This window comes from Balaenoptera borealis (assembly GCF_965194805.1).
Source record: "Balaenoptera borealis genome assembly, chromosome: 11".
Classification (NCBI taxonomy): Eukaryota; Metazoa; Chordata; class Mammalia; order Artiodactyla; family Balaenopteridae; genus Balaenoptera; species Balaenoptera borealis.
Window position 1 is genome coordinate 49,692,499 of NC_138868.1, and position 10,824 is coordinate 49,703,322.

General features: G+C 50.2%; 1 protein-coding gene across 1 annotated transcript; it reads left to right on the plus strand.

The window, feature by feature from the left end:
- Positions 1-497: 497 nt before the first annotated feature.
- On the plus strand, positions 498-9,341 carry HPX (hemopexin). The gene is made up of 10 exons (XM_082340344.1): positions 498-615; positions 764-828; positions 927-998; positions 1,177-1,298; positions 2,915-3,065; positions 3,759-3,971; positions 4,235-4,342; positions 8,487-8,617; positions 8,698-8,860; positions 8,997-9,341. Exons 1-10 carry the CDS (start codon positions 533-535, stop codon positions 9,254-9,256), a joined length of 1,368 nt encoding a protein of 455 aa, XP_082196470.1. The 5' UTR covers positions 498-532; the 3' UTR covers positions 9,257-9,341.
- The last annotated feature ends 1,483 nt before the right edge of the window (positions 9,342-10,824 follow it).

Sequence of the window (10,824 nt, forward strand, 5' to 3'; positions counted from 1 at the left end):
AAGGCCCCTGATGGAGCTTGGAAGAAGCTGTTCTCTGAGTAGTTCTAAGTGTGTTTGCATATGTGTGTGGTTACTAAGTATATGTAAGTGTCAGTGTCATTAGGGGTCTCAGAGCTGGGCATGGCACAGTACACAAAAATGTTACTTTCCTCTTCTCACCTCCTGCATTGTTGAGGTAAATCCAACCACAGAAAGGTGGTCCTCAATCAATCTACCCCCTTCCCCGACCTTACGGGCACTCAGACCCATCACCAAGGTGAAGAGAGTCACAGTTGAACATCAGTGGGCTGGGCTAGTCACTGCTCAAAAGTCACTGAAGGGGGATGGGCCCTCCTGCTGGGAAGAGTTAGTCTTGGACTCAGATTTCTGTCCAGACCCTGACCTTATTTGCACTGATGTAATCACCCAATATTGGCATAGCCCTGAGAGATCTCATTCCCAGCAGGCTTGGAGGTGGGGTGGTGCTGCTGCCATGCCTATATAGGGGTTCAGCCAGGTGCCCAGAGCTGTCCTGTGGCCTCTCCAGCTCATCATGGCTCGGGCACTGGGAACGCCAGTTGTACTGTGGTTGTTGGGCTTGTGCTGGTCTCTGGCTAACGCCCATCCTCTTTCTCTGTGAGTGAAGCCGGGGCTGGAGGAGGGCCGGGCTCCAGATTAGAGTGGGCTAGGGCCAGTTTTTAGGTCTGGGGCAAGTCTGGGGTCAGCAGCTAAAGGAGAGGGATTGGACCCTGTGGAGCCAGACGTCTCCGTGTCTTCTCTCTAGGGCTAATGCCCCTAGGCATGAAGCTGAAGGTGGGAATGCAACCAAGTTGGACCCAGATGTGATGGGTGAGACCCTGACTTCCCGAGTCTATCTGTCTAGCTGTGTCTCTGCACTGTATCATCTGACTGGTCTTTTATTTGCTATCTCCCCACCTCCTTCCCAGAACGCTGCTCGGATGGCTGGGGCTTTGATGCTACCACCCTGGATGAGCATGGGACTATGCTGTTTTTTAAAGGTATGAGGGGCTGGGATTGGGGCATTTGGGACCTCAGACTTGGTCCCCTTCACCGAGGGTGTATCCATCTGCGGGAGATCGTAGGAATTATCTGAGAGTATCACCCATAGCTTCTTTGTAACTAGCTCGGTAGGCCAAAAGTTTGTTCCGGGTCCCTCAGTGAGTGTGCGTTTTGCAGGGGAGTTCGTGTGGAAGGGTCACAATTGGACTCAAGAGTTAATCTCCGAGAGGTGGAAGGATGTCCCCGGCCCTGTGGATGCTGCATTCCGCCATGGTCATGACAGAGTCTTTCTGATCAAGGTACGGCTGGACCAAGGTCAGGGCCAGGCCAGGAAGTGCTGGAATCAACACTAGAGACCCTTCCCCAAGTGGCCCTGGCATGGAGCCCTTACCAACACGCTCCAGGTTTCCTCCCCCTGTGCCTTCCTTTTCTGAGAAAGCTCAGGCTAGGGGAGTTTGTGTGCATGCGGGCCTGGGAGGCACAACATCCAGTGGCTCTTCTTCAGTCCTAATCTGCGTCCACACCTCTCTGCTACTCCTCAATCTGTCGACCATCCTTTCCTTCCGGGAAATTTCTTCCCTTGCTTCCATGACCCTGCATCAAGTCTTCTTCCTATGGTTGCCAGGTTGTTCACGACACAATGGTACCTGGCCGAGGGGCAAGTGGAGGATGAAATCCAGCCTACTGTGCTCGTCAAGTCCCATGCCTTGGCCCAGCCTGTGTCTGCTCCTTCTGGCACCTTCTCTTGACTCGCACAAAGATGCTGTGTGGTCGGGGCGGCCCTCACTGCCGGCTTTGTTTTCCCTCCTGCCTCTTTTCCTGCTCTTCTCAGGCTTCTCATCCTGGGCCACTCCTTGAATGTTTCTTGGGGATCCTTCCCAGCCCTTCCATACACCCTGCCTGGGTGATCTCAACCACTGCCACGGCTCTGAGTTCTCTCCACGTTGTGGACCCCAGATCTGGATCTCTCCCCGGAGCTCCAGACATCTCTTTCCGATTTCCAGGCTGACATCTTCAACTTAGATGTTCCGTAGGCACCTCAGATTCAGCATCCTCCAAACGGAGCTCAATATCTTCTGTACAAATCCACCCCTCCTCCTGAGTTCCCTATTTCAGCAAATGGCACCACCACGTGCTGATTCCTGCGAGCCAGGTGCACATGGGTCTTGAGACCTGGACTTTGGTTATCTTTGCAGGTTTATCTCCTCCTCCACCACATTCACTGTGTGCCAGCCACATGAGCATGCTGTGTACACGCTACGCCCTCTGCTGATAACGCCCAGTCCACACTTGTCTACCTGGAATATTCCTGCTCAGTTTTTAACTCTTGGCCCAAATGCCTCCTCCTCTGTGCAGCCTTCCAGGAATTCTCTAGGTTGACTTAGGTATTCCCCCTGTATTCCCAGTGCACTTCACATGCCTCCACCTTGGGGCTCACATGGCTAGGACTGTAGGATCCTTTCTGCTTTTGTACAGTGAATTCCTTGAAGGCAGAGACAGAGTCTTGTCACCCCTTTATCCCCAGTGTCTCTCACAATACCTGGCATATGGTAAGTCATTCAGCAACTGTTTCTTGAGTGAATGAATGAACAAATGAATGTAGGAATGGATGGATGATTGCAGGATGACTATTTGTGGATGTGTTTGCCAAAACCAGTGGTATTGCAGATAATTGTGCCATGGGAGTATCTGGTTGTACATAGACAGTTGTGTGTGGTATAGTAACAGTGATGGGATTTGCACAAACTGAAGTTGTGCGAGGGGACAGCACATTGTTGTCCACAGATGGATTGAGAGTGTGTGGGACTGCAGAAGGATATTATGTAAGTGCAATAGATCAAAGATGTTGTGTGGGATGGCAGAGTGGCAGTAGTATCTGGCGTGCATGCTAAAAATAGCATGTTTCTGCATGCAGGGGGACAGAGTCTGGGAATACCCTCCTGAGAAGGAGAGCAAATATCCAAAGTTGCTCCAAGAGGAGTTTCCTGGAATCCCATCCCCAGTGGATGCAGCTGTGGAATGTCACCATGAAGAATGCCTACATGAGGGTGTCCTCTTCTTCCAAGGTCAGTCCAGGCTGGAATAAGGGAGTCTGGGGTAGTGGTAGGTTGGTGGTGATACAGGTAGTGGTAGGGATGGTGGTGGTGGTGGAACCACTATATGGTTTCCTGAGGAAGGGAAGGAGTAGAGAAGCCAATTATGGTCTAGAGGTCGAGTAGGGGAAGGAGGGGAAGTCATCCTGGAGAAGGTAACTGGGTGTAATTCTGCTAAAAGTCCCTCATTGTCCCCCATGACCCTTAGGACAAATCTATGTTCCTTAGTTTTACATACAAGGTTCTCCATGACCAAGTCCCTATTGACCCTCCAGCCTTGAGTCTCATCAAACCCTTACCTTGAATATGAAGCCCCAGAAACTCTATGCTGTTCCCTATACACCCAAGTTGCTTCATGCTTTAGACTTTTGTTTCTGGAGTTACATCTCCCCCTCTTGTCTGCCTTGTAACTCCTCCTTCAGATTTTAGTTTAAGTATCACCTTCTCTGGGAAGTTTTCCCTGACTCGTCCCACCGCCCTTGCTGAGCTGATCATGTGTATTTTGCTGCTCCATTTTATTGTATGATTACTTTCCTCAACTGTTTCCCTGCTGGGCTGTGAGCTCCACGTGATGGGGACCATATCTGGTCCATCCTGGGGCCAGTACAAGCACAAGGGAAGGCACAGCCTGGCCTCACTGAATGCTTGTTGGTTGATTGGACAAAGGCAACCACATGAGGTTCTGGGACTTCACTACAAAAACCGTAAAGAAACGTTCCTGGCAGGCTGTTGGCAACTGCTCTTCTGCCATGCGATGGCTCAGCCACTACTACTGCTTCTGGGGTAACCAATTCCTGCGCTTCAACCCTGTCACGGGAGATATGTATCCTAAATACCCTCTGGATGTCCGAGACTACTTTATGCCCTGCCCTGGCAGAGGTGAGAAAGCCCAAGCCCTGGGACCTCCTGGAATTTGTCCACCTTCCCTGGGTTCGTGGACCCCATATAACCCAGCTCCTACCTTCACCCTGTGGAATGACACCTTGGCCCTTGCCCTAGCTCCACTTCCATTCTGGCTCTTCCCAGCTGTCCTCATATGGGGAAAACCTGCACCCCCAATAACCCCAGCCACCTCTTCCACCTCGGAACTCATTCTGACCTCTTGCCTTCCTGTGTTCCCCCTCACCTATTTCTCCCCCAAGGCCATGCACACAGGAATGTGACCCACCATAGGGATAAACGCTGTAGCCCAGATCTAGTCTTGTCTGCACTGCTGTCTGACAAACATGGTGCCACCTATGCCTTCAGTGGTAAGAGATGCCCTCCAACTCCCCCATCTCTGCCCTCCATACCTCCCATCTCTTTCATGTGTGTCTCTCATCTCTGGCACATTTCCTCCATTTTCATCACTGTGCCCCATATTTTGTCCCATCGGCCCCCATCCTTACACCCTATCATGCCCCTTTTCACACCTCATTTCGTCCGATGCATACGGTTCAACCTGTCTCTCATTGCTGAGGCCTCTAACTTCACCTGTCTGCCTCCCAGTACCATCCATTCCCAGATCTGTGCCTTCTCTGGACCTCTTGGCCCCTGTGACTCCTCATATTCTCTTTGCTTTTGCATGTCTTGCAGGGTCCTCTGGACCTCCCCACTTTGAGCTTATCATCAGGAGCTCCATCTTGTTCCAGGTGCCTGGTTCCTATGTCCAGGCCTCTGGGCACAGCATTACCTGGGGATGAGACGCTCCCATTGTTGAGAACCAGCCAAGAGGTGTTCAGTCCCTTAGACCTTCAGGCAATAGTCTCACCAGCCTGAAGAGATTTCTCCTCTGAGTGACCAGGAGAAACCCCTCTCCCCAGACCTGTGCCATTAAAAAGCCATCTAATGATACCTAAGGATGTTCTAGGGCTAGTCAGACAGGTAGTGATAAGTCTTGATCTATACTTGAGGACAGCTCCAAGAGAAGGAGTGACCTACCACATTACACTCAGCCTAAGATATATGTATGATCAGACACAAATGTAAAATAGTGGTGAGAATACAGAAGAGTGAAAATCCTTTCTTGCTCCTAATCCCTGAATAAATCTGATCAGATATGACTACGAAGTTGTAATGAAAAATACACAGCCGCAAGGAGAGCATATCCCCACAGCAGGAATGCATGCTGTAATGAGAACATGCATCCGTGATGAAACACACACCTGTAGTGAAAAGGTAGACCTATGCTGAGAATATATGCCAGAGTAAGAACACATAAATGTCAGGAGAACATGCAGCTATGGTGAGAGCAAGTCACCATGGGGAGGACACATACACAAAGTGAAATAGCAATGGTTATAGAGATAGAGAGATAAATAGAGATAGAGAGATATGGAGATAGAGACACTAAGAAAATAGGGCCACAGGGACCACACAGAGATGTAGAGAGAACACCCAGCCATGGAGAGATCATGGAACCTCAAGACCATGTGTCCATAAATAGAATGCAGCTGAATTCCTAAATCAAGAGTATTAGAGATGTTCTATAGCTGTTGAGAGAATATTGTTATGTTAAAAATACCCAGCTGAGGTGGGAACTCACTATCTTGGTCAAAACACCAGTGTGACCCAGCCACTCAGCACAGGGCTGGTCCTCTCCTCTTCCTTATTGATAAATCTCTTGTCTCTACCTCATAGCTGCTAATCCATTCTTTCTGTTTTGTCACTACTTCGGCTCGCACAGGGACCACCATGCCCTCTCTACTTTCTCTCTAGTCAGGATCTTTTAGCCTCAGATCTGACTGATAACTGCCTCGGCTCCCTTTTTCCTACTTGGATTTCCAGAGAGAGAATGGGACTGGCTCAGCCCGTATTTTTATTCCAGACCACATTAAAGTGGCTGCTGGTCAGCCTCTGCATCGGCTTCTAATGGATTGGGGGCTCAGCACTTACTTCCTCTGCACAAAATGCAGCACAGCTCTGATTCTCAAAATAGGGGCCACGAGCAGGAGGGGAAGGTGGATATGTAGTTACTGTGACTTGCCCAGTTAATACCCATAAAGAGAACTTGTGGCTGCATTGGGAATACCAGCTATTTTTCGAGCACCAAAAAATATCGAGCACCTGATAGGCACTGGGCATTTTTCTAGGCACTGAGATACAGTCGTGAACATGGCAGACGAGACACTTGCCCTCAGAGAGCCTGCTAGCGGGAGAGAGGACAGTAAAAAAGAGAAAATGAAAGAGAATACTTTCAGGCAGTGTTAATAGCTGTGATGTGTTCTGGGAACATCAGAATGCTTCTTATTCTCAAATACCATTTGAAGCTAGAATAAATGAATTTATGAGTCGTTGATGTTTTAAAATATAAAATAAAAAATGTGAAGTGTCCCCAAAAAGCTGTGAAGAAAATAAGACAGGATAATGGGATAGAGGTGAAGAGAATTAGGGGCCCCTTCTCTGAAGAGATGATTTTTGAGCTGAGATTTCAGTGATCAAAAGGAATTAGCCACATAAAGCACTGGAGGAGAAGCATTTTAGGGATGGTAGAGAGCAAATACTTTGAGGGGTCAAGAAAGGAGGCCAGTGTGGCTGATAGGTTGAGAAGGAGCAGGTAAGTGGCTTGAAAAGAGGGAGGCAGGGGCCAGATTACATGGGCCTGGTAAGGATTTTCAACTGTAAAAGGAAGCCAGGAAGGGTTCTTGATCAGGGCTGTGATATGTTCTGGCTTATTTTTTTAAGCATCTGTCTTTTTTTCTTTTTTAATTAATTAATTATTTAATTTATTTATGGCTGCGTTGGGTGTTCATTGCTGCGCGCTGGCTTTCTCTAGTTGCGGCAAGCGGGGGCTACTCTTCGTTGTGGTGCGCGGGCTTCTCATTGCAGTGGCTTCTCTGTTGCAGAGCACGGGCTCTAAGCATGTGGGCTTCAGTAGTTGTGGCACGCTGGCTTCAGTAGTTGTGGCTCACGGGCTCTAGAGCGCAGGCTCAGTAGTTGTGGCGCACGGGCTTAGTTGCTCCGCGGCATGTGGGATCTTCCCGGACCAGGGCTCGAACCCATGTCCCCTGAATTGGCAGGCGGATTCTTAACCACTGTGCCACCAGGGAAGCCCATGGCTTATTTTTTTTAAAAGATCTTCCTGGCTTCTTGTGGAATATAAGTCACAGAGGTACAATTGTGTAAGCAGGGAATCCAGCGAGGAGTTCTTGCAGCTGTCTGGATTGGAGGTGATGACAGCTTGGACTGGGATAACAGCAGCAGAGGTGGTGAGGAGTCATCATGATGTATTCTGGAAGTCGGGCCCATGGCACTTAACCAATGCCTTGGATACTGATCGGAGTGGGGAAGGGAAAAGAGAGGTTTCAAGAATGACTTGGCTTTTGGGGACTGGGAAACTAGGTGACTGGTGGTTCCTTTTTCTAAAATTGGGAAAGACTAGGGAAGGAGGTGTGTGTGTGTGTGTGTGTGTGTGTGTGTGTTTGGTGGGGGCAGAAATAAGTTTGGACACATTAGGGTTTTGGTGTCTAATGGTCCCAAATGGACAGGTCAGGTAGGCAACTGAGTTTGAGCCTGACACTCGAAGAAGCAGTCCATCAGATCCAAAGAGAACAGATCAAAAGTCATCTGTATATAGATGGTGTTTAAAGCCCTGGACTAGGTGAAATCACCAAGAGAGTGAGTGTAGATAGAGCAGAGGTCCAAACTGGGGGATTCCAATAATAGATATCAGACTGAAGAGGAGTCAAAAAGATAAGAAGAACACTGGAAGAGTCTGGAATCACAGAGCCAAGATCCAAAAAAGATATTTAAAGAAGGGAGCTGTGAGCAGTCAAATGCCACTGAGAGGTAGAGTAAGATGAAGACATTAGATTTGGCAAGTTGGAGGATACTGGTGACCTTGAAAAGAGAAATCTCAATGGAAGAGGGAAACAGGAATGTAAGTGAAATGGGCTGAGGAAGAAAAGGTAAATGAGAGTTTAGACAACTCCTTTAATAAGTTGTTATGAAAAGGGGAGAGGAAAATTAGGGCGCTGGTCTGGCTACTCCCTCCGTCTCCTACCATCTCAAGGGATTAGAGAACACAGCCAGCGTGAGAACGCCCAGTGGAAGCTTGCTGCGGTGCTTCCCTTTTAACTTCTGGCCACTGTCTCATTGTAGCATCTCTGCACACAGACATCTGAGATGCATAAGGAGACCCCACTGAACCCCATGACGCTGGCCTTGCCTAGCAACTTGGCCACTGTTCTCCAAACTCGCCCTTCCGTCAGGCCCCTACTGACTCCAATTCCAATTAGGTCATAATGCCCAACTTTGCCAACCAAGTCTTGCTCAACTCCTCACATGGCCTCTTCCCTCTTGGCCTCTGGATGCATTCTTTCCTCCCTCTCGAGACTCACCCCTGCCTCTGTCACTTGCCTCTTCACTGCCTGGCCTTTTACCACCAGTACTAGAGGTACCTCTGCTACCCCACAGGATCCCACTACTGGCGTCTGGACACCAGCCGGGACGGGTGGCATAGCTGGCCCATCGAGCATCTGTGGCCCCATGGTCCTTCAACAGTGGATACTGCCTTTTCCTGGGATGATAAGCTCTATCTGATCCAGGTGTGTGTTGGGAGAGACGCTTGGGGTGGAGACAGGGAAAATACCCAGCTCTGTGCTGATTAATGTCCTTTGTCCTCCAGGGCACCGAGGTATATATCTTCCTGACAAAGGGAGGCTATACCCTAGTAGAGGGTTATCCAAAGCGGCTGGAGAAGGAATTCGGGAGCCCTCATGGGATCAACCTTGATACTGTGGATGCAGCCTTTACCTGTCCTGGGTCTTCTCTGCTCCACGTCATGGCAGGTGAGGGGCGTCGGGTGCTGAGGGGTGGCTTGTTCTGCTACTTCTCCCTGGCACAGAGCCCCGTCAGGGCGTGAGAAGAGCCAGGTCAGGATCCCCATGACGTGGAAGCCATGTTATGTCCGGTGTTTCTTCCTAGGACGGCAGCTGTGGTGGCTGGACCTGAAGTTAGGAGCTCAAGCCACGTGGACAGAGCTTCCTTGGCCCCATGAAAAGGTTGACGCGGCCCTGTGTACGGAAAAGTCTCTGGGCCCCAACTCGTGTTCCGCCAATGGTCTCGGCTTGTACCTTGTCCAAGGCCCCAATTTGTACTGCTACAGAGACGTGGAGAAATTGAATGTGACCGAGGCCCTTCCCCAGCCTCAGAAAGTAAACAGCCTCCTGGGCTGCCCTCACTGACAGCACTGCTGATGTGAGTCTGGCCCAGCTCCTTCTCCTGGTTTTCCTTACAATAAAGCCAGGGTGCTTCCTCGCTTGAATCAAAGGGCCCTGGTTGTGGAACGATCTCACTTCTTTCTTTGAGTTGAGAAGCTCGTAACCTCTCTTTTGAGGCTCTTAAAGAGGCTGCGGGAGACAAGGGAGGGGAGGGCTCAGGGACAGACCTCATTTCTGCACAGGTGATTCCTGAACCCCGGTCATAAACTGACTTCTTCCAGACTACTGACACAGAGAGGGAAACAGAGGAACAAAAGTAGAGAAAGGAACCCCTGTGTCTACCCAGCACGTAAGAGGCAGAGCAGGGACTCTGCCCCCGCCTGCTAATAACTGACCACAGCTTGGCCCCAGGACATTGGGAAAATAGGGCTGGAGGCAGCTATGTTTGTGCAAAGTGGATTGGCTCGGTGCTGCCACGGAGGGCCGCGGGGGCCCTCAAATTGTAGGTCCGGGGGTTCAGGGAGCATCACTCCAGAAGACAAGTCTTTGGTTGCTATGAGTTAGGCATAACAAGTGGAATGAAAACAGTGTTTTCACTCACCTGAGGCAAGCTGGGGAAAGGGGAGAAGGCCTGATTCGGGGAGCGGGCACCATGAAACACATTTGAAGAACGTCACACAGCCCTTGGGGGGTCCTGCTGGCTAAGTCCCCTGGGTATCTGCACCATCTAGGCCAGCGAATGTCATCTGGGTGGAGGTTGCAGTGGTTTGTTCTTTTCAGGTCATAAGCTGACCAAGGCTTTAGGCTCCAAACTTACTGACAGCCATTTGACTGGGGATTGGCCTGGACTATAGGCAACTGGGTCTCAGGTGAGACCCTTTTCCTCCTCTATGTTTCCAACCCACCTGAGCTTGAAAGTTTGTTTGTTTTAGGCTAAAAAAAATAGCCTCAGACTCTAGCAGGGGGCCCTCATTCTGAGCTTCCATATCTTAGCCTCAGTGACTTCTTCCATAAAATGGGTATAATACTAGACACTTCCCAGTGACAATGAGTATGGACTCAACCCATCTCTTGGATTCACTCTGGAAGGGGCCTGAAAGGATACCCACACTCTGGCCCATGGCCTCTCCTGGTTTAGGGTCACCCCTCCTGACCTGGTGGCCCCTTGCTCTGTGGGGCTTTCATGGGTAGAAGAGTAGATGGACAAGTTTTGCACTGCGAGGCCAGGCCATAGAGTGGCTCCCAATAGGCACCAGGCCCCTGCGGTTCAGTTGAACTGTCTCAGGCTCCTCCCCCAGCCTCAACGGCTAGGAAGGGAAGCAGGGGATGAACCTGGGACCCTTAGATCAGGGTCCACCCAGCACTTGAGGTTGGCTGGGGCTGGGAACTAAGGTAGGGGCCAGGCACCAGGGCTGTGGGGTCCACTTCCAAGGAGTGCCTTGAGCTTTCTCTTCCAACCCGGAAGATGTCTGGATGGTTCTCCTCATGGGATTGGCTGCTCCTCCTTCAGTCTGAGGGGTGAGGACAAGGCCAGAGTCTCAGTTCTGGGCCTTATTCAGTCCATGTGTCACCTATGGGGCCATCACTGCATC

Coding starts and splice junctions, on each gene's coding strand:
- HPX (XM_082340344.1), top strand. CDS start 533: ATGGCTCGGGCACTGGGAACGCCAGTTGTACTGTGGTTGTTGGGCTTG. Junction 616..763: donor AACGCCCATCCTCTTTCTCT/GTGAGTGAAGCC, acceptor TCTTCTCTCTAG/GGCTAATGCCCCTAGGCATG. Junction 1,299..2,914: donor ACAGAGTCTTTCTGATCAAG/GTACGGCTGGAC, acceptor TTCTGCATGCAG/GGGGACAGAGTCTGGGAATA.